This window comes from Muntiacus reevesi, chromosome 6 (assembly GCF_963930625.1).
Source record: "Muntiacus reevesi chromosome 6, mMunRee1.1, whole genome shotgun sequence".
NCBI lineage: Eukaryota > Metazoa > Chordata > Mammalia > Artiodactyla > Cervidae > Muntiacus > Muntiacus reevesi.
This window is the reverse complement of record NC_089254.1, coordinates 57,460,339-57,485,110: the sequence shown is the minus strand read 5'-3', so window position 1 is coordinate 57,485,110 and position 24,772 is coordinate 57,460,339. Positions and strand designations below refer to the sequence as shown.

General features: G+C 38.9%; 1 protein-coding gene across 2 annotated transcripts in view; it reads right to left on the bottom strand.

Annotated features, from left to right (window-relative positions):
* AOAH (acyloxyacyl hydrolase) overlaps window positions 1–24,772 on the bottom strand; it is a 188,477-nt gene that overhangs the window by 148,355 nt on the left and 15,350 nt on the right. For both annotated transcript variants that reach the window (XM_065939088.1, XM_065939089.1), the window contains 3 exons: window positions 20,476–20,571; window positions 8,994–9,060; window positions 2,178–2,277 (listed from right to left, as the gene is read on the bottom strand). In XM_065939088.1, coding sequence (XP_065795160.1) covers window positions 2,178–2,277; window positions 8,994–9,060; window positions 20,476–20,571 — 263 coding nt within the window. The remainder of the gene's footprint in view (window positions 1–2,177; window positions 2,278–8,993; window positions 9,061–20,475; window positions 20,572–24,772) is intronic.

The following is a 24,772-nucleotide window of genomic DNA, read 5'->3' as shown; positions in this document are numbered from 1 at the left end:
TGGAAAAACCACAGCTTTGACTAGATAGACCTTTGTTGGCAAAGTACTATCTCTGTTTTTTAATATGCCATCTAGGTTGGCCATAGTTTTTCTTCCAAGGAGCAAACATCTTTTAATTTCATGGCTGCATTCACCATCCAAAGTAATTTTGGAGCCCAGGAAAATAAAGTCTTGTCACTGTTTCCATTTTTTCCCCATCTATTCACCATGAAGTGATGTGACTGGATGCCATGATCTTCATTTTTTGAATGTTGAGTTTTAAGCTAACTTTTTCACTCTACCCTTTCACCTTAATCAAGAGGCTCTTTAGTTCCTCTTCACTTTCTGCCATAAAGGTGGTGTCATCTGCATGTCTGAGGTTATTGATCTTTCTCCTGTGAATCTTGATTCCAGCCTGTGTTTCATCCAGCCCAGCATTTCACATGACGTGCTCTGCATATGAGTTAAATAAGAGGGTGACAACATACAGTCTTGACGTACTCTTGATGTACTTGACCTACTTCCCAATTTTGAACCAGTCCATTGTTCCATGTTCGGTTCTGTTTATTCTTGACCTGTATACAGGTTTCTCAGGAGGCTGGTAAGGTGATCTGGTATTCCCATATCCTTAAGAATTTTCCACAGTTTGTTGTGATCCACACAGTCAAAAATTTTAGCTTAGTCAATGAGGTAGAAGATGTTTACTGGAATTCTCTTGATTTTTCTATGATCCAAGGGATGTTGGCAATTTGATCTTTGATTTCTCTGCCTTTTCTAAATCCAACTTGTATATCTGGAAGTTCTCGATTCATGTATTATTGAAGCATAGCTTAAGGATCTTGAGCATTAACCTTGCTAGCTTGTGAAACAAGTGCAATTGTGCAGTAATTTGAACATTCTTTGTCATTGTCCTCCTTTTGGTTTGGAATGAAAACTGACCTTTTCCAGTCCTATGGCCACTGCTGAGTTTTGCAAATTTGCTGGGATATTGAGTGCAGCACTTTAACAGCGTCATCTTTTAGGATCATGATATTTAATACTGCCAGTCAATAAAACCATGCCAAGGCCAAAAATGTGTTAAACTAGCCTTTTTTAAAAATAACAGTAAAAAGGAAATGACAAGTAATCAGAAGTCTGTTATGTTATACACAGAAAGACTACAATTATGGGAAAGGGGGCATAAAATTTTATTTTATTTTATTTTTCATAGAAGTTTCTGAAAATCACTATTTTGATACCTAACCGGATCTAATCTTATACTTTCATTCATAGCATGGGTAAGGCTTCCCAGGTAGCCCTAATGGTAAAGAGTCTGCCTGCCATTGCAAGAGATGCAGGAGACACAGGTTTGATCTCTGGGTCAGGAAGATCCACTGGAGTCGGAAATGGCAACCCACTCCAGTACTCTTGCCTGGAAAATTCTATGGACAGTGGAGCCTCGTGGGCTACAGTTAATGAAACTGCAAAGAGTCAGATATGACTGAGCACACAGCATTAGCAGGAAATTGTGTCAACATTAGCCTGTCTCTGTCTGCATTCCAATAAAAAATTGTCCAACATGATAAAATGCACACAGGGTATTCTGAACTGCTATCTCTGAATAATAAGGATATTGTTAATAATTATATTAGCTACTATTTTATTAATACTTATTTATGCAGTTGGTATTGCACTAAGCATTTTATATGTATTAATTTACCTACTTTCCCCAATAAAAGTAGTAGGGAGGTATTTTAGGTATTTTATTAGGACCACATTACGGGTGAGAACAATAAAGCTTAGACTAGGGGGACCGACTGCCTGAGTTTTCCCAGGATGTGGGATTTCCAGTACTGATACCAGAAAAGTCCTGGGCAAAATGCATGAGTTGGTCACTCTATAAAAGTGACTTGCTTGAATTTTAAGGGGTAGAGAGGGATTTAACCTCTCCTTACCTTGGCTGGCCAGATTTCCTATGTACTGCCCGCCCAAGTCTAGATTATAGTCCCAAATAAACAACAAATACATTCTTTGGCAGCATGGGGGAGGCATCTAAGTTGAACTTTGGGAATATTATTCTGGGTGATGTAATGAAAAATGTCATTTTGCAGGTCCCTGTCCCAAACCACGGAGCCAGTGAAGCTGAACCTCCCTTTACAACATGCCCAAAGGGCTTGCATGTCATAGCGATCTGACATTCAGAATGAAAAACCACTCACCTTGGGAAGGGGATAGAGGTGACACAAGGGTTGGCCAGGATCCTGTTTACAAAACTCCAGGGTGTGACACACCACATCAGCATTCATATTTGCTCTGAATCTGGTGGGAAATAGGGCAAAACAAAGGCTATTTAAAAGCTCTCAGGTATTAGAAAACAGCAGTAATTTCGAAAGAAGGTAAAAATCCCCGGAATGGATTCTGGCATGGCCTTTGAGTCCAGTCCTGTGTAGCTGCTGGATCATAACGATTTTCTGCCACTTGCATTCTACTTTTACAATAAGGTCCTGGGGGAGGGGAGAGAGGGGCTAACAGCACTGAGCTGTAAGCCAGCCTCTTGCATGGGCACTGGGATGCTTTTCTAGAAAAGCCATGAATAAAATTGAGATAGGAGAAATGGACAGGGGTGTAATTTGATGGGAACAATATTTTAAAGTTTGCTGAGCCTTATAGCAAAAAATATCTTTATGACATGGCCTTAAACACCTGAAATCATTTTCTTAGGTGTAATCAAAGCATCTCTTTTCCTTTTAAAGTAAATTAATTTTTTTACCTTTGACTTTTTCCCCTGGGGATGGTGTAAGGATACTGTTCTTCAAGCATTTTGGTTTATGTTTAGGTTTGAAGGGGCTAAAACAAATCTTCCATATTCATTTTCTACCTGCCACTCCCAACACACTTCTTAAACCAAGAAAATGAATAAAAAAGAATTAAATGATACCAGAAAAAAGAATGAAATAATGCCATTTGCTGTAACATGGATGAACCTAAAGGTTATCATAAGTGAAGTAAGTCAGACAAAGACAAATATTATATGATATTACTTATATGTAGAATATAAAAAATAGTTCAAATGAGCTTATATACAAAATCGAAATAGACTCATAGATATAGAAAACACACTTAAGGTTACCAAAGGGGAAGCGGGGAGGGATAAATTAGGAATATGGGATTAACAGATGCAGACTAACATACAAAACAGATAAACAACAAGGTTTTACTATGTAGCACAGGAAACTATATTCAATATCTTGCAATAAACTATAATGGAAATTAATAGAAAATATATGTATAACCAAATCACTTTGTTGTACCCTTGAAACTTAGACAATATTATAAATCAACTATACTTCAATAAAAAAGAAAAAAAAAATTGAAGGTCACTAGTATGTGAAAACATAGGCTAAGATTATGGTTTCTAAATTTCATTCCAGCTGAATGAGACTAACAATGTAACCGGCAAGATGGCTTTTCAGCCTTTTGTGAGCACCTGAGTTAAGAGGGCAAAGCGAGATCATCATGAATCATCCATTTGGCTCCAGGGTTTCTGCATGGGAGGTGGAGGGGAAGGTAACCAACTTAAAGGTGGCTAAGCAGTGGGACAAGCTGTTTGCGACACACAAGGTCCATTACCAAAGTAATATCTACCCAGGGTCAGTAAATCAGGAGAGGGTGACTGTTTTCACACATCTGTTCTCGATTTAATGGTTCATTTATTTAACTGATGACTGCTGTCTTTGTGGGAATCTGGTATTTAGTGGACTCAGAAGGGTGATAAATAGGGCTCTGCTTAATTTTTTTTTTTTTAACCTAAGGCCAATATCCCATCTGTGGCAATTCGGAAACACAAGAGCCAACTCATCAAATGGTGTCCACCTATTCTCTTTCCCCTGCAAATAGAACACAATTTCAAGTAAGTGAACTTGAATATGAGAGTGAAGATGGGGGCCCCTCATTCAGAGTGGTATTCTCTGAACTGAAAAATAGGAGAGGGAGGCTGGGCATGTGGTAGCCCTCCCGAATTCTCTAAGACCAGAGTTTTATCATCAGAAAGACTGAAAGTGAGAAGCTCTCCTTTGGGCAAGAATAGAAAATGCTGAGCCTCATAGTCCAGACAAGTGTAACAGGACAAGAATGTGCAAGCTGCAAAGAAGTGGCTAAGTAGCATGTGTGCTCTTGACCAACCATGGGACAAAAGGCCTAGACTACACATACTTTGTGAAATCCTTAGGAAATCTCCAAATTTCCTACCAGGGGCACCCCTGGTAGCTCAGCTGGTAAATAATCCACCTGCAATGCAGGAGACCCTGGTTCGATTCCTGGGTCAGGAAGATCCACTGGAGAAGGGATAGGCTACGCACTCCAGTACTCTTGGACTTCCCCTGTGGCTCAGGTGTTAAAGAATCTGCCTGCTATGTGGGAGACCTGGGTTCAATCCCTGGGTTGGGAAGATCCCCTGGAGAAGGGAGAGGTTACCCACTCCAGTATTCTGGCCTGAAGAATCCCATGGGATTGCAGAGTTGGACATGACTGAGCAACTTTCACTTTCACTTAGGAAATATCCAAACCTGTAATAACTATTCCCACCCAACATTGCTTTCTCTTTTCCAGAGCAGCAAATAAGACCAAAATGGTCACATTTCAATTTATATCCTTTTACTACCTTTACAGGAGTAAGTCTTGTGGGGAGGAAACTTCAACACATTTGGCAGAGCTAATAAACAAATTTAATTAGGATCACGGTAGAATGAAGTCAATGCTGATGATCGTTCATCATTATCATAACTCAGAAGAAGGAAGCAAGGTCAGGGTTAAGTTTGGACAGACAGGTAGAGTGATAGCCTATGGCAGAGAGCAAGGACAGGGCCTTTCACACATGAAAGCTCTCAAATTTAAACCTTTGACATCACTTCCAAAGGAGGATTTATGCATTAATATATAGTCACAGAGACACACTCATAGCATTGAAAGAAGATCTTCCTCATATGACTTAACAATTTTATCCCACTTCTGGACTACAGTCTTCAGAGTGTACTAGGAATTTAATCGTTTATAGAAATCTTGTAGTTATCCTTTTTCTTATTTACTCTTATTGAATTATAGCTGATTTACAATGTTGTTAATTCCTGTTATATAGCAAAGCAATTATATATAGAGAGATAGATATAGATATACTGTTTTTTTATTATTCTTTTTCATTATGGTTTATCCTAGGATTTTTTTAATTGGAGGATAATTGCTTTACCATGGTATGTTAGTTTCTGCTGTACAACAGTGTGAATGAGCTGTTAAGTATACATATATCACCTCCCTCTTGAGCCTCCCTCCCACCCTCTTGCATTGTCTTGTGAATGGCTCAATTGTAATACTTTATATTTTTATTCTTTAAAAATATATTAATTACACTTAAGGTGTATCAAAATTGTTATAAACTCTGTTTTGCATTTTTCTTCTAAACATGTGAGTAGTTTAGGCCTCTCCTGAACTCTGAGAGCTCTTAAGTTGGAATATAGGAATTTATGATTGGGAGCATAGATACTATGAAGCAAGGGAGATGAGCAGAAGACCAGCATCAGGTTTGATATGGCAATATTTGGCACAATGGATGTCAAAACAAGGAGGCCTGGGCACATGGTTGCCAACTGGGCAATGTGGCTCCTGGAAGCAGCCCAACCTGTCTGACCTGGGTTCTTGGGGGAATGAATGCCTGAGAGCTAAGGTGCCCCACTTCCTAACAATATTTTGTGGTTTGCCAGTGGGTAGGAAATGTAATTGCTGAATAATTAGTCCATGAATCACTGAGAATTGACTGGAGTGAAATAATGAGGAGAGATGCCCTCTGGGTTGGGAAACACATTTAATATTGGAAGCCTGAAATTTAGGTAAAACTAAATTATAAGATTGTCATGTTCAGGGTCTACATCAACCCAGAACTTCATGTGATTGGTTAAAACAAACTGTAAGAAGAGGCCACAATAGGAAGAGAAATTTCTATCAGCAAATAACTAATAGGGGTACTGAAAAATTACTCACAAACAAAACTAACAGTGGATGGAACCACAAAGAGGGATTGTTTATTACATCTATCTTTCTTCAAAGTGACTTATCCCATGCTAGTGAGAATTAGCCATCTTATAACTTTGAATCATCTCAAAGAAAAAACTTTCCTCCTTTCCCTATCACCTACTCTTTCAATGGCTTCCTGGGCCCATTCTTTCTCAATCCTCTGTGTCCATTTGTAGTTATTTGAGGTGGGGATTGTCTCTTGTACAGTCCACACCTATAGTACTAGTGCAAAGTCTGTCCTCCCTTTGATCCTATGCTTACCTGGCTCTTGCACTCAGCACCCTCCGGCCAGTTATAGAATAACAATGGATGTCCCAGTGAAATCAGGCCACTTCCCTATTACTCCCAGCACACTTGGTAGCTAATCTCTGATATCCCTTTTAGATAACTGTCTGTACTGCCCTTTTTGGCATCTGTGGCTGCTTTCTACTTACCTCTCCAGTTCCCTAATCCAAGTTCAAGAAAACCTCTCTGGCCAAGCTGATGTTTCCCCAGCGCACTTGGCTTAGACTAGGTGTGTAAACAGATTCACTATAGGCTAATTTTTTTTTTTTTTTTTAATATGTTCAAGTAATTTTCTTTGGAGCAGTCTAGTCAGAGTTCATCTGTGGTGACAATTTTGTTTTTAAAAAGAATTAATCAATTTAACAAATGTTTATCAAAGACTTTCTATGCTTAAGTATTGCCCCAAGCCCTGGAGTTACAGGCTTCCCTGGTGGCTCAGATGGTAAAGCATCTGTCTGCAATGTAGGAGACCTGGGTTTGATCCCTGTGTCAGGAAGATCCCCTGGAGAAGGAAATGGCAACCCACTCCAGTACTCTCGCCTGGAAAATCCCAGGGACATGGAAGCCTGGTAGGCTACAGTTCATGGGGTTGCAAAGAGTTGGACACAACTGAGTGACTTCTCTTCCTGGAGATACAAAGATCCCTCCTTCCTCCTTTCATCCTTCCTTCTGTATATTCAGTATTTTGCTTAAGTATTAATATTTTACTTAAGATGAAAAAATGTAGTCTTAGTTCTCAGAAGTCTTTCAATCTAGTTAACAACTCAGAAAAGTAAATGGAGAATTACATTACAAACAGATGTGAAAAGCACAGAGGAGTTTGCATAGGAAAGGAAGAATTTGTGTGTGTGTGTGTGTGTGTGTGTGTGTGTGTGTGTGTGTGTGTGTGTGTGTTGGAGGTATCTATCTTAGCCTGGGGAGAGTCAGGGAAACTTCCAGAGGAAGTGACCCTGGAGCTAAGATTCACAGAAGTAGGAGATGAGGGAACATTTCATGCAAAAGTCCCGAAGCAAAAACCTTCTGGTGTGTGTGGAAAATTACAACTGGTTTGTAGCGTGGTATGCTATAGAACAGTCAGGGATGAGTCTGAACATGTTCTCAGAGATCAGGTCATAAACAGCTTTGTGCAGGGGGCTAAGGAATCCTGCAAAGTGTGTAAAAAATTTTATGTTGGAGATTGCCATAATTAGTTTTGCATTAAGAAGCTATTTGACCAGCTAGAATGTGGATTATGGCCTTGCAGGGTGACAGGGGATCCAGGAGGCCTGGGGTCCTGTTAGAAGGCAGTGGCAGTAATAGAGATATGAGCTAAGAAGATGGGAGTCCCTGTCTTTTAAACACTCCCAGTCCAGGGTCCATCAAAAATCACTGACCACAGTAGAGTGAGATTAACAAAAATCAAGGTAGGGGTACAGCATAATGGAGCACGATTGTCCCTTTGGTCTGTATCATTTTAAGTTTCTTTTGTCTGCAGGCTACCCTGCTGTGGGGGGTTTCTCTGAGCCACTCTGCTCTGAGGCTAATGGCATATAAAGGAGGAACCATGTAAGAATGTTCACAACAGCACTCTTCACAAGAGAGAAAACCAGAAAACAAGCCAAACACCCATCAATGGGAGAGTGAGGGAAAAGACTCTTGTAGAGACACAATGGGATATTCTATGTACTCAGAGTGCATGAACTACAGCAATGCCACAAATCTATGGATGAATCTTAGGCATAAAATTTTAAGTGGTAGGTCCCCAAAGATTATGAATGATGTGACACTCTCTTCATAAAGATAAATAAAATTTTAAAATATGCTTTAAAGGAATATAGAAAATAATCATAATGAGTTTTAATAATTACTTATATATTATTTTATGGTTATAATATATTATATTAATAAAATATATGTATATATGAAACTATACAAAAAGAAAAACAAGAGAATGATGAGCGTGGACTTTATTACTTGGGTGGAGAAAATCATGAGAATAAAGACAGAGACCCTGTGGTTAGGGTAAGTTATTGTCAAGGTCCAGACTTTGCTTTGGGTGGTAGGTTTGGGGGCTAATGACATTATTCAGGATAACTAGGTAAATAACGAGATAAGAAATACAAGAAAGCCAAGTTTGGATTCTTGATGAGAAAGTGCCATGAACAGGAATATGATGTATCTGATTCAATGTCCTGAGCTCAAGAAAGAAAAAAAGGTAGAGGAAAGGAAGCAGACAGAAAATGCCAACGGCACACAAAGAGGACCCTAAGCCAGGGGCAGGGGTTGGAGAAGTGGAGAAGGCCAGAAACCAGCAAGTGGGAGGCAAGGAGAGAAGAACCTGAGACGCATATGGCCTGCGAATCCAGGAGGGAGTGTAGGGAAAGCTCAAGGGAAGGGGGCAAACATCCCGTCCCAGCCACTAGGATCTCCTCATTTGTTGGCATTATTGGCCAAAATTCTTCCGAAATGGCTCTTGGAGAGAAACTGAGCCAAGTTGCCACATGGTAATTTGAAGGGAGACTTTGCCTAGAACGACGATCTGAGTCAGGTTTGAATTTTCCACTATTAACAAGAACCAGATAGGACTTTGCCCATGTGCAGTAAGTACATTCTGCTAGAAATGGAGCCAGCTGTCTCCCAGTTTTGTGCCCTCCCCTCTCTCCCCATGTTCCAGCAATGGAATCAGATGAATGTATTAGCATACTCACAGTTTTATGATGTCTGGTCCAAATATATGTACCACTGAATAGCAAGTGGTCTTCAAGAACAGTTTTTCTAAGAAAGATAAAGCAGGAGAAATAGATTATTATGATAAATTTAACACATGAGTCAATAATGATCTTTACTAGGAACTGAAGCTGAGTGCTTAATTTATCATTAATTCAAGTGATTAATTAGAAGGATTTGGGAGAAATGTTACAGTTAATGTATCCATGAAAATATCATTTCCAACTCTGATTTATGTAAATGCTACTTTGCTTACTGTACCTGCTAAAGAATGCTAATTTTTTGATAAAAATACAGTTAAATTCTGGAGTCTCATTTTATCTTTTGTGTAGCAGGGAACATCTCGTGGTGAGGATCTCGTCTGTTGATGACAGAAACAGGATTTGCCTGCAAGTAAATAATCTGAAGTATTGCTTTGTTGAAAATATTCTTCTCTGGTATTCATTTGGGTGGGGGAAAAAGACTTGATTTTGACTATTTAGCTTTTGCTATTGGTATTCCAGAGATAAAAAGATACCAACAGTCACAGGTGTCTCTGCATTGCCATCTACACCAGAGAGAACTCACACACATAGACACATGCAAACCCACTACCTAAACAATCTCCTTCCTCCTGCTTCCCCTGTTATGAGTACAGGGAGGCTTTATGCATCAATCTGTTTGCACAATGAAACCTGTTAACTCTTTGGTCCTGTTTCTCCAGTTTGTCAGCCTCTGTGGAACCCTCGTAATTCCAAGGAGGACTTTAGCAAGGTTAGGATAGATGGACTGTCCAGGAACAGATGGGAAACCCTCCCTGAGAATTTTTCTTGTCATGTTTACCTCAAACTGGGATACCAGTTACTTGGGGAGTAGGGAAATGGAACAACAAGATAAATATGGAAACTCTCTCTAGTACTCTTGAAAGTGAAAGTATTCATTGCTTATTCATGTTCCACTCTTTGTGACAGCATGGACTGCAGCCCACCAGGCTCCTCTGTCCATGGGATTCTCCAGGCAAGAATACTGGAGTGGGTAGCCCATCCCTTCTCCAGGGGATCTTCCCAACCCAGGAATTGAACCAGAGTCTCCTGCACTGCAGGCAGATTCTTACTCAATGGTAAATAACCATCAGGGAAGCCCAATGTAAATACTACTTTCATATTAAAATAATTTCATGGGACTTTTTTTGTGTGTGTGTGATAAAGCACAAGACTTCAAATTCATTACGCTTTTAAAGTAGGAACTTAAAACCAATCACACATTACTATTGACCTTACAGAAATAAAAAGAATGATAAGGAAATACTATGACATCTGCATGGCAGCAAATTAGATAATTTAGAAAAAATGGACAAATTCCTAGAAAGACAAACTGCTGAAACTGACAAGAATAAATAGACAATCTTAATACAGATATAACAAGAGATTTAATTAGTAATCAAAAATGTCCCATAAAGGAAAGCCCAGGGCCAGATAGCTTCACTGGTGAATTGTACCAAACATTTTCAAAAAGCATCTGACTAGATATTCTCCAAAGAAGTTACACAAATAGCTAATTAGCACTTGAAAAAATGGTCAACATCATTAGCTATTAGAGGAAAATGTTAGAAACCACAATGAGATACCACTTCATACCCACTATGATATGCTAGAATAAAAATAAAGATAAGCACAAGAAATGATGAGGCTGCAAAGAACTTAGAATCTTCATATTCTGCTGGTAGGAATATAAAATGGTACAGCCACTTTGGTAAACAGTCTGACAGGTCCACAAAAGGTTAAGTATAGGGTTATTATGTGAGCCAACAAGCCCACTGCTGGCATATACGCAAAAAATTACAAATATTTCCAAACAAAAACTTACACATGAATGTTCGTAGTGGAATTATCTATATACAAAATCAAATAAGTGGAGACAATTCAATCCAAATGTCCATTAATGACTGAATGGATGAACAAAATAGTCTATCTACACATAACAAAATAGTATTCGGCTATAAAGAGTAATGACTTTCTGATACATGGTACAACACGGATGAACATTAATTATGCTAAATGAAAGAAACATACTTCTGTGATTGCATTTATATGAAATGACCACAATAGACAAATTCATAGAGACAGAAAGTCAATTTGTGGTTGCTTAGGGCTGGAAGGAATGGATGGTTAGGAGTGGGCACCTCAGGTGGGTGGAAGTCCTTGTTGATATGATGAAAATATTCTTAAATATATGGTGGTGATGGATGTACAACTCCGTTCAGCTAGTAAAGAATCTGCCTGCAATGCATGAGACCCCGTTTCTATTCCTGGGTCAGGAAGATCCCCTGGAAAAGGGATAGGCTACCCACTCCAGTATTCTTGGGCTTCCCTGGCGGCTCAGATGGTAAAGAATGCACCTGCTGTGAGTAAGACGTGCGTTTAATCCTTGGGTTGGGAAGATCACCTGGAAAAGAGAATGGCTACCCACTCTAGTATTCTTGCCTGGAGAATTCCATGGACAGAGGAGCCTGGCAGGCTATAGTTCATGGGGTTGCAAAGAGTCGGACACAACTGAGTGGCTTAATTACTAATTGAAGCATACACTTTAAATGCATATATAATTGAACTAAATCTCAATACTACTGCTGTAAAATAAAAACAGCACCCCTTGGGTGTTCCTTTTTAGGGGTCCTAAGGAACTCTGATGTTCCAGAACTCAGAGACTTGGGTTTCAGCACTGGGTAACTGGCTTCGACCTTGGTCAGGTTGATTTCCCTTCTGGGTTTCAGTTTCCTCATCTAAAAAATGTAGGAATAGGATTCAGTTCCCTTCACTATGTTGTCTTGGAAGTTTGGAGGATTATATAACTGACATTCAAAATTACATGGACTTGTAAAGCACTTTGGAAAGTGTTGTTCCTGTAGCACTAGCTCAGCCAAGAGCAGAGCAATTTAAAAATTGACACCAGGTGTTCTTTGATACACTTGCAGTGTTGCCTGAAAGGCAGAGAACAATTTTCTTCTTTCTGGTAAAATACGAGATGCTTACGTGTGTGTGAGCGTGTATTTTTTCTAGAATCTTGTTTTGCTCAAGTTGAAGTGAGTGGCAGCAAGATTTTCCTAATCCTCTGTGCAGGGCCATCTGAACAATCAGTTTCCTCAAATTCTGTGATTGTTTAGAGTGAGAGGCTACTGCAGAAATGGCTTACATGGGACAAAAGCTGGGTTTCTGAGAGCTAAACTCTAGATAGACCTAGAAGAGTACAGAGCAGAGATAGGCAAAGTCTCTAGAAAAAGCCTGATCAGGCCCAGTCAGCCATAATTAGACGATAACCTGTTATTGCTATAACTGACCAAAAGATTGACACTAACATAGTGCTAGTAACCTATCTGATGTAAAAAGTCAGCAGTTAAATTGTGCTTTCGACCAGGAAGGTACAAGAGCATTTAATTTCTCCAGAATGAAAAGGACTAGAAACAGCGTAGGGATAAAAAGGTATGGCCACTTCCAAGGGCAAAGGAAGGTTAAAAAAGGAACAATTGCACAGTCGTCATATGTTAAGTGCATTCATATATATGGGTGTAAATAAAACCTAGAACATTTCAGGTAGTAAGTCACCTTTAGGTTTACCATCATTTCTTTTCTCATAAGAAATTTTTGAGGGAGTGGTTTTTTTACCCTCATTCTATGAGAAGAAACTTTGAGAATTGAAGGCTTCCCCAAGGGTAGAGTGGTTCAGTAAGAGATTAAAATCTTTTATTCCAAAAGCCCAAGTTATTTGTAGTATGTATTTCAATGTACTTAGGACATTTTTTGATGCCTTATCTACCTCAGTTATGGCAGGTATATACCAACTTACTAATTAGACATTTAAAACACAGTGAGTTGACCACCAAGATAGTTCTGTGGCTGTGTGTTCTAAGGCTGCATGTAGATTTTCAGAGCCTACAGAATGCAAGGAGAGTGGCCTTTCTCATTTTAAGTTGACATCAGTTTTTAACTATCATACTCCAAGGAGATAAGATTTCTGCACAGGTGACCCAAGAAAGTGAAGTTCTAGCAAGACACTGAGGGCATAGGAGTCTGCTGACCCCTAGTGAGAATGATTCCATTAATCATTTTTCCATTAGCAATTCTGAGATTCTTCCAAGGTGTTTACTAATGAGAGCCAGAGGCAAAAGCAGTGGGTGAAACTGAAGGTCAGAAATACTTTGCACAATTTGAAAAAACTGTCTTCCCAGGCACAGGAAAGGCCAACAGGATTTACTGAGTGATTATTCTCAAGAATGTTGCTGCATGCTTTTTCTGCTAAGGTTATGTTTTATAAACTTATTTAGCTTTGGAGGTAAAGCAGTATTACTTAAAAGTAATTTTAAAAATCATAACTGTTGCTGTGCATAATTTGACTTCCCTCTCTCCCATTCTCCTGGTTCTCTAGAGAGAAGGCAACCCTGGGGGTACTCAGGCAGTGTGGATATATTTAAATTTCATAAACAAAACAGCCCTATGATGTCTTCTAGAAGGAGAAATCTTTAGCCAACGGTCAGACTGTCACTGGTACCCTACACAATTCATATGACTGTTCTGTTTGTTCTTCCACCTCCACAAAATGGAAACAGTAACATCCACTCTGCCTTTATGTCTGTCAGGTGAAAGAGCCTTTAATCTGAACTGAGTACTTTATTTCCATCCAGATATAAATGTTAATTAATAAAATGAAAATACCCCCAAGTAGGGTTATGAATTCTTTGAAAAGCCCCTCTAATTGTAAGGTGACCTGCTACTGAAGACAGAGATACCTACGTTGCTTCCCTTTGGTGAACAGCCAGTTACTATTTTATCGGAATCTGACTTTCAGCCTCTGATTTACCTGAACAAAAATTTTCTGTTAAGAGTCACTAGGACCCAAGATGGAACCTTGAATACCCGCAATCTTGGTTCATGCATTTTTATGTTTTGCTGGTACATTAGAATAGGATCATCTGAGAAATGGGATTTTTACTCACGCTTTCACCTTTGAGCAACAAAACTTTGCCTAAAAAAGAGAAAATCAAACCCAAGGCACAAATGGTGATATCTATCAGTGTGGTCTACTACACAGAAATGAAAACTAGTCAAAACAAGTCTTAATGACAATTATGACTATTTTTTTTTTCCTTGTAAAATGATAATAACATTTTCTTCTTCTTCCTTTAATTCAGAGATGTGAGAATATAAAGTAAGGTTTATAATAGATGCTGAATGTCCAATAATAAGGGGATGGAAAAATAGAATAAAGGGAAATTTATATGGTGAAGGACTGTAGAATAACTTAGAGGTTCGACCTAAGTCTATGTATATCTTGACATGTATAGATCCAAAAAACATACTGTTGAGTGAAAAACAAGTTGCAGAGTGGTATATAGAGTAAGCATTGATGTAAAAATGAGGTCCCCACAGGGAGGATTCTGATAAGATTGTGGTGGAGGAAGCAGAGTTCTGATATTTCACTGAATCTCTATCAAATAAATAAATAAAGCTTCCGAATAGGAAAACCAAAACACTATGAACATTAATTACAGCAAAACTGATATCTCCATGAGCCCCCCAAATACAATTAAGGCAGCAAGAAACCACTCACAACTGTGAAACTTGGGGGTTATCAAGTGTGGGAGAAAGCAAAGGGATGCAAGGGATAAATAGGCAAATCGCCAAAACAGCCTGGGTATTGATGACAAAGTGTGGTGGGCCAGTTAAGAATATCAGCTGAAAGTGGGAAAGGCAGGGATGAGGTTTAACCCACTTCTGTAGCAGATGAGTACAAAAGACTCAAGGTTAGAAGGACGAAGGCGTTTGAGTGGTGAGGCATCCTCAAATTCTAGAAACTCGTCTCAGAGCTCTCTTCCAGGATAAGGCTCACACTGAGGAGAAATGAGCTGGATAGAAGCAAAACAAAGAGAAAATCCAGATAAAAGTGGGCAGGAAGATAGAATCAGAAAATCTCAAAATGCAAGCAGCCATGTGTTTATTTTTTAACACCAACAAAAACAACAGAGGAAGGAATTCTGTGCATTTGGAGAGGCTGCCTTGAACCACTTCTCTTTCTAAGCGTTTTGGAAAACTAATTTCACATAAAAATGAGCAACAGAAATGTATCTAGGTCAACTCCCATACAAAGTTATTATAAGAAGAAAAAAAAGAATAAGGAACAGAATCACATCCTTACAGATAGCAAAAACATGCCAGAAAATCATGCCAAAAAAAGGATTAAAACATAATGGTATTTTAAAATGAGTGAGAAGTATTAATAAAATGATACAAGACATGAAAGAACAACAGAAATCAGAACTGAAAAAAACTCAGAAATGGAATAAAAGAATTCAGGGAAGAACATAAAATTATAAAAGAGATGACATCCATATTAGAATGAATGTGAGAAGAAAGGAATACAATAGCTGACATTGTAAGAGAAATAGCAGATGAAAAAGAGGAAAACTTTCATGATAAAATAAATGAAGTGATTAAGAAGTGTTCATCATATACTAATGCATATATATGGAACCTACAAAGATGGTACTGATGAACCTATTTGCAGAGCAGCAACGGAGACGCAGGCATAGAGAAAGACTTGTGGACACCATGGGAAAGGAGAGGGTAGGATGAATAGAGAGAGTAGTATTGAAACATACACATTACTGTGTGTAAAACAGGTGCTGGTAGGAATTTGCTGTTGACACAGGGAGCTCAAACCCAGGGCTCTGATTCCCTGAAAGGGTGGGATGGGGTGGAAGGTTCAAGAGGGAGGGGACATATGTACGCCCACGGCTGATTCACGTTGATGTATGGCGGAAACCAACACATTGTAAAGCAATTATCCTCCAACTAAAAATAAATAAATTTCTCGGCCTTAAAGCTATATTTTGAGAAACCTCCATGCCATGAGAATGAAGTGGAGGAAGAAGTGAATGCACAGGTTGAAGCACAAAAGAAGAAAGGTGAGGCAGAGGTCCAAGTAAACCTGTATAGCCATAGAAGCCACAGAAGCAGAAAATAGGGAAGACAGAGGTCAGCAATGCTGGTACAAATTGTTGGATGGCATGCCTACTATCTAGAACTTGTCTCAGTGGATCTGGAACATCCATAGCTATTCTGATCACCTTGACCACCTTTGAGAGACCCACCTTGCTCATATCAAAGGAGTTCCTTTGGTCCTTTGCCCTGGACCTGTGATTTTTGGACTAGTTATCTTCTCAGTTGTGGCTGAATGTAACATGTATACAATAAATCATCTCTTGTGCTGTCTTAGCTGAAGAAAAAAAATTGTTAAATTATTCATTCAAGAGATAGGCAAAATCATAAATACAGGCAAAGAAGATTTAAAATATGGATACTATAAATCCCTGAAGAAGAAAACCAAAATAAGAAAACTGAGCAAATACTAAAAATTTGTAAGATTATAAAAAAATGTATTTGAAGCTACACATTGAGAGAGCATACTGTGTGCCTAGAACATCAATATACAACAACTGACACCAAGATATAGTCTAGTTAGATTACTAAATTTTATAAAGATAAAAAAAAATCATTTGAACTAGCTAGGCAAAAACAGTAAATGACTTATAAGAAAAGGAAAATTAGATTATCATTAAACTTTTAATAACATATTTAAAACACTTAGGAAAGAAATTACATGCCAAGGATTTTTATATCTGGAAAAACACTGACTTTCAAGTATAAAGGACAAGCCAGCTTGTTATCAACATGCAAGAATTCAGGGACTATTGTTCCCATGAGTCCTTTCTGAGGAATGAACTTTAGATAGTAACTCGACTAGAGAGACATCTGCATAAGGGCTGGTGGTGAACATCAATCTTGTAGTTGCTGATGGAACTAAAACTAAATGAGGGTGCAAAGGGAATGTATATATTATATGTAATGGCTGTATGCTCAAATAATACAGTACAATGATTAAAAAGTGTAGAGATATGGGGAAAGAATATTCAAAAAACAATTTAACTGCTTTCAGGGATTATAAAATATATTAATAATAGTAGTATTAAGATTGACATCCTGAGCCTCTTGTATGTGAAAAGAAGGATAGGTAAATGAGTAATCATGAGATATTTTAATTTAATCAATCCCCTTGTCAATGAGAGCTAGGACTTCAACTGTGGATAGAAGATACAGATATGAGACAGAAGATGCAAAGAAAAAATCCTGCAGTCCTGAATTTGAATTTAAAGTGACAGTATGAACTCATTAGATGTTTTATCTTAAAATAATATATGTAAATGTATAATGTATGCTTTCTATCACTGTCAACAGAAGAAGTCTAGAAAAAATGACCAACTGAGCAGCAATGACATTCCTATGCACTCAGATTGTGGTCTTAACATTATTTCCCACTAAAAGAAACCAGAGCATCTAAAAGAAATGACTGATTTCAAGCCTGCGCTTGGAAATGTACAAGACAGGCTAGTATAACTGTTATACCAGTTAGTGAGGAAGCTATCAAAGATTACTTAGACTTATGTCAAAAGGACATAGGAGTCAACTTACAGAAGTTCCCACTGGTCAAAGATGAGACAAATTTGAGCTTCAAATGGATAATAACTGAAGTAGACTGAAACTCATCAAATGCATATAAATTCATGAGTTCATAATGATACTTTAAAGAAAACCTAGGGACATTACTTTACAAACAAAGGTCTGTCTAATCAAGGTTATGCTTTTTCCGGTAGTCATGTATGGATATGAGAGTTGGACTATAAAGAAAGCTGAGTGCCGAAGAATTGATGCTTTTGAACTGTGATATTGGAGAAGACTCTTGAGAGTCCCTTGAACTTCAAGGAGATCCAACTGGTCCATCCTAAAGGAAATTAGTCCTGAATATTTCATTGGAAGGACTGATGCTGAAGCTGAAATTTCAATACTTTGGCCACCTGATGCGAAGAACTGACTCATTTGGAAAGACCCTGATTCTGGGAAAGATTGAAGATGGGAGGAGAAGGGGATGACAAATGATAAGATGGTTGGATGGCATCACTGACTCAATGCACATGAGTTTTAGTAAACTCCAGGAGTTTGGACAGGGAGGACAGGTGTGCTGCAGTCCACGGGGTCGCAAAGAGTTGGACACAACTGAGCGACTGAACTGAACTGGACTGACTAAACGACTAGTTTGGGATGATACCACAAAGGCAATGAAATATTTGAAAACTGACAGGTAGGGAAAAAGAATCAAGCATTTATCCTGCCTTTCTTAGAATATATAGTACTATTAGTAACGAGAAAAAATACATGCAAGAATTCAGGGAATATTGCTCCCATGAGTCTTTTCTAAGGAATGAACTTTAGACAATAACTCGACTATCTAAAAACATCTCTAAACGGTGATGATGATGCGGGAAACTGACTCAATATATTTCAACTACTAAATGAAATATAATTGATATATTAGAACAGCACCATTTTTAACCTCAAATGAAGTAACAGACTTAGTCACAGAGCATCAACAATGCCATTATCACAAAAATAAAAAAAGAGAAAAACGCTTATGATGGCCTCCTGAAGAAAGAAAACACTATCACTTAAAGCAAGAAATCAAACTGGAGTCTGGTCAAGCCTCAGATCTAGCTGCCATTTTCAGGAAATACAGATGCAGAGAAACATAGTCAATCCTACCACAGGAATGCCACCAACAAAATGCAGCAACTACAGGGCAAATTCCATAGCTCACTTACAAGGAAAAGGAAGGGATGGAAAAGGAACTGGTAGATTACAATGGGACTTAAAAGGTACATCAAAAATTTTAAAACTGGACAAAACTATGGTGTCTGGAGATACCCATTTGGATGATAAAGTTATAAAGCAATACAAGAAGATGATTATAGTAACAAGCAGGTGTTTTTTTGTTTGTTTTTTCTTTCTTTTTTTTTAGGGAGAAGGAGGAGTTTATGATGGGATAGAGCATGTGGATGGGACTTTCGGAGTAGTCACCAATCTCTTCCTTTTTGAACATAGCCCTGTTCCTCTGGACTATGTTTACAGAGATGTTCACCTTTCAATAGCTGATAAAACTATGCATTTATTTTGTGTGGTTTTCTGCATTTGTTTCCTCTTACCAGGAGAATATTTAAAAATTACCCATAGATAATACTATATATGATCTATAGATTCACAGACAATGAAGTGAATGTAAAAGTATAAAATTTGACAAAGCTAATATCCATCAAGTTCACATGAATGGTTCTCTAGAGAGGTAGAAGGAAAATGGAACTGGGATCAGGGGAGGCCAAAGTGCCTTCTAGTTTATTTGTCACATTTTAATTCCATGAAAGAAAGATTATGCAATTATGTCAAAATGTTAGCAGTAGTCAGACTGGGACATTGCAAGCACATGTATTTGTGTATTATTTTCTCTTAGTTTTTATTTTTGAATACAATAATGAGCTTATGAGTGTACATTGTGACTGTGAGCAATAAATTTTCTAAAAGTGCATTGATGCCATTGACACAGCATTTGTTAAGTCAAAGATAAAACTGTCATGAGTCCAACTATCTTACTTAAAAATAATATTGTAGGCATCTTTGAAGAATTAGTTCCTTAACATTAAGTAAATGAAAATTTGACTCTCAATGAAGTGATTGTACACCTAAGAATATTCTAATATAAGGGAAATAGAATCAATATTCTCATTCTGATGAAATTTAAAACAACTGTACAATTTGCTTAAGGGCTTTCCAGGTGGCTCAATGGTGGATAATCCACTTGCCAATGCAGGAGATGCGGGTTCAATCCCTGGGTCAGGAAGATCCCCTGGAGAAGAAGATGGCAACCCACTCCAGTATTCTTGCCTGGGAAATCCCATGGACAAAGGAGCCTGGTGGGCTACAGTCCATGGGGTTGCAAAACAGCCAAACACAATTTAGTAAGTAAACAACAACATACAATTTGTTTAAACCACAGATCATTTCCTTCTTTTGCAGGATGTGTAAGGGATTTTATTGAGATCCAATTTATATCAATGGAGTGTTCCCAGATTATTTTCCTGGTTGGAATTTTAAGATCCACTGTCTTTTCAGACTAAATGAAGCTTTGTGTCAGAAGGGATGTTTGTGCATTTGAGAATGCATATGTGGTTAAATTCACATAAATCATTGAAAATTACTTATTATTGATTTTTTGGCCTGCCTGGTACTTAAGGTCATGATCACTAGGTGGGCAAATCATTATAAATGATTCATCAAAAAAAAAAAACTGGCCATTTGACATTTTACTCCCTAAATGTCCACAGCAATTTCATTCTGTTATGATGGAAAATGAATGTCTGGGGGGAAAATGCCTAGAGTGTTCTTTTGTGTGTTTCTTTTAATTCCTATGATTCTCATAAGAATATCAACTCACAGAAAGAACACAGTCAGATTCTCCTCTGTAAACTCATGTGGGGTATACATTCACTCATGATGGCTCGTAAGCAAGAAAAGAATCAGACCCATAGCCAAGTGACCCTTTTTACATTACCAGGCAAGTAGCTGCACAGTCTCTCCATTGAGGTCTGGACCGTCGACTTGTGAACTTGAGTGAACTGTTCAATCATAGACACCACCAGCACACACCCTGCAGGGAGCAGAAGAGAAGTCAGCTATGTCACATGGAAAGCTTCTCTGGAGGACTGGAAGGAGAAAGGGGGACATATGTGAGTCCTGAAGAACACAAACCTTCCCAAAACAGAGAACTTTTCTTTGCCATGATTTTTATAATCAACCACATGAATGAGTGTGCTGAGTTTTTAGTGAAATATGATAAAATTGTGACTTTGGGGGTCAGAAAGACAGGTTATCAGCTGACTTTTGTCACTTTTAAGCTATGTGACTTCAGGGAAGTAATTGAATCTTGCTTTATTTCCATTTCATTTTGATCATATGGGAGAAAGAGATGCCATTTATAGGAGTTAGTGTGTAGAAGACAGCCAGCCAGCACTGAGGACAAGCTCAGTGGACACTGGCCTTTGCTGTCTGCTCTCCCTCCCTTCTGCAGTAGACAGCTTCACTGTGAGTAGGATCATTCCCACCTTACGCATGCTCAGCTTATGACCTGGGCTCAGATTTTTAATTGCAGAAAAGCAGTGGAAATTGCCCAACATTTGGAGTCAGAAGACCTGGGACTGAGTCCTGCCCTTGAATCTTGGGCTTATCATGCATCCTTTCTAAGCCTTGGCTTCCGCACTGCAAAGTAATTAAGTTTCCTGTAGGGCTGCTGTGATGATTAAATGAGATAATAGTACAAATGAAGATGGCTTTGAAATCATAAGAAAGAAAGAAAGTGAAGCCTCTTAGTCATGTCCGACTCTTTGCAACCCCATGGACTGTAACCTATCAGGCTCCTCTGACCATGGGGTTTTCCAGGCGAGAATATTGGAGTGAGTTGCCATTTCCTTCTCCAGGGGAATCTTCCTGACCCAGGGATTGAACCCGGGTCTCCTGCATTGCAGGCAGATGCTTTACCATCTGAGTCTCCAGGGAAGCTTGAAATCATAACACTATTGTAAAATATTATTTTACCTCCCAGCTATAAATCACTCTGCTTGAAAGCATGTACCAATACAATAAGTGTCTAGAAAGAACCTTTGGTTAAATTAAGAATATATTCCTCAAGCTACCTTGATGTATGATAATGGTTAAGGCTCAGAATTGCTAGGCTAACACCCCTAGAAGGTTCTGTCACCAGCCTAAATTGCCAGGGGAGCCCAAACCTTCTTTGTCCAAAGGGAGGGGACTCTCTTCTATACACAAGGGGTTGGTTGGTCAAAGATCAGTAACTTTGAGAAGAAAGTGTTCAGCTTCATTGAGATAAGAGGAGTGGCATTTATTAACAGAGGTTGGTTTCCAAGGAGACAAAAGAAGGACTACATCTAAAATAAAGAAATTCCAGGGTGGCTGGCCCAGTAATCAGCTTACTATTATCCATCTTCTCAAGGAGCTGGGGACCCAAGTTCACATGCAGTGTCATTAAAACCAAATTCCCACTAGGAATCCTTGAGGGAAAGTGGCTGATAACAGATGTGAATAGTACAATTGGGCTTCTCTAGACAGAAAGAAATTAAACCTCCCATAGAATGAGAGATTGCCAATAAAGAAGGAGAGACTTACACTTTCTAGACATTGCAACACCTGATCAGGCTTTGGCCTCAGTTGTTCTGTACCCTTTGGCAAAGCTGGGCTCACCAAATCTGAGATAGTTCAACCTTGATAACACCAGTCTTACTGCTCTGGGAGCACCTTGCTCTGGGGCATTCAACTTCAATCACCAAGGTGGATTAGATGTGATTTAACCTAATCCATGCATTGAGGGCTTTATTACATGGCAGTGAATTCAGTAGCTGATACTTATTAGCACTTTACAGTCTTAAAAACATTTTCATATATATTTTGTTTTATTTTACCAATAACTTTTCAAAGAAGGGGGCTTCTCTGGTGACTGAGATGGTAGAGAATCTGCCTGCAGTGTGGGAGACTGAAGTTCAATCACTGGGCTGGGAAGATCCCCTGGAGAAAGGAATGGCTACCCACTCCTGTATTCTTGCCTGGAGAAAGCCATGTACAGAGGATCCTGGGGGGCTACAGCCCATGGGATCACAAAGAGTCGGACACAAAAGAGCAACTAACATCAAAAGATGAATGCAATGCAATCTCATTTCAGAATATTTTTAAAATAGCAGTGTTAAAAAGATAAACATCACTTAAATCATCCAGAGATAAACAAATTTCATTTTTAAACACATAAAATATATATAATATATGTGAATATTTATAACATTTATAAAGTATTTTTCAATCTTGATTTATGTCTCTGCTAATCACTTGTTAAGTTAGGTGGAGCTAAATACATTTTAATAACTGCAATTTAAAATAATTATAAGTAATTATGTTGCAATGTAATAAGAGGATGCAGTGTGGTATAGTTAAAAAGGGAGAAGTTTTGAAATAAAAAATAAGCTTTTTTAAAAAACAAAGTTCAAATACTGGATTAGTCACGTAAAATGGTGTAACTTTGAACAAGTCACCTAACCTTCTGGAACTTCTTAAGAGTTTATAAAGAAGACATACAGATGGCTAACAAACACATAAAAAGATGCTCAACATCACTCCTAATCAGAGAAATGCAAATCAAAACCACAATGAGGTACCATCTCACGCCAGTCAGAATGACTGCTATCCAAAAGTCTACAAACAATAAATGCTGGAGAGGGTGTGGAGAAAAGGGAACCCTCTTACACTGTTGGTGGGAATGCAAACTAGTACAGCCACTATGGAAAACAGTGTGGAGATTCCTTTAAAAACTGGAAATAGAACTGCCATATGACCCAGCAATCCCCCTGCTGGGCATACACACCGAGGAAACCAGATCTGCAAGAGACACGTGCACCCCAATGTTCGTCGAAGCACTGTTTAAAACAGCTAAAACATGGAAGCCACCTAGATGTTCCTCAGGAGACGAATGAATAAGAAAGTTGTGGTACATATACACAATGGAATATTACTTGGATATTAAAAAGAACATTTCTGAGTCAGTTCTAATGAGGTGGATGAAACAGGAGCCTATTATACAGAGTGAAGTAAGTCAGAAAGAAAAACAGAAAGAAAAACACCAATATTAATGCATATATATTGAATTTAGAAAGGTGGTAATGACACCCCTATATGCAAGACAGCAAAAGAGACACAGATATAAAGAACAGACTTTGGGACTCTGTAGGAGAAGGTGAGGGTGGGATGACTTGAAAGAATAGCGTTGAAACACGCATATTACTATATGTGAAACAGAGGAGCAGTCCAAGTTCAATGCGTGAAACAGGGCACTCAAAGCCGGTGTACTGGGACACCCCAGAGGGATGGGGTGGGGAGGGAGGTGGGGGGAGGTCTGGGATGGGGGCACATGTACACCCGTAGCTGACTCATGTCAATGTACGGCAAAAACCACCACAATATTGTGAAGTAATTAGCCTTCAATTAAAATAAATAAATTAATTAAAAAAAAAAAGAGTTTACACTTGGAGTGTAAGTTCCTGTGGGCAGGATTGGGGTCTTCCTATTTCTAACTTTGAGTGCCTGGCTTGGAGGAAGGAGATAAGAGGGCTGACTCGAAGCAAACTGACTAGAGAGCCCCCTGAGGGCCAGTTCAGTGGCCACTCGGTGAAGACCTCCAGAGAAGAGGGCTAACGAGTGCAGCTGACTGTGCGTTCTAGCGCGGTCATCTCACGGACGACACTGCTTGCTCTCTGTCCCACCTCGGTACGGGACGTGGCTCCACTCCTCATCCTGCCCCTCTCTCTTTTTTTTTTTTTTAATTTTATTTTATTAGTTGGAGGCTAATTACTTCACAACATTTCAGTGGGTTTTGTCATACATTGACATGAATCAGCCAGAGAGTTACACATATTCCCCATCCCGATCCCCCCTCCCACCTCCCTCTCCACCCGACTCCTCTGGGTCCTCCCAAGTCAGCCAGCAGATTCTGCAGCAAATGGTCACAACACACAGCTCAGGGTCCAAGAGGAACGCGGTAGAGGTTGGGTTGCGCTCTTGCATAGCAGTCACTTCATAGAATCTCATCAATGAGCTGCAGCATTTGTCACTCAGAGTGGATGTGAAACACAGGTACGTACCTGTTTGTTTTCATCCTTGGCATGGAAGGATAAATGCAAAGAGAACTGTACTGCTTGAGACCATCCTGCTTCTTTGTCCTTACAGAGGTGACGTTTTCTTTTACTCCGAGCAGTCCCAACAAGGACTGATGACTCTCATGGCTCCTTAGCACT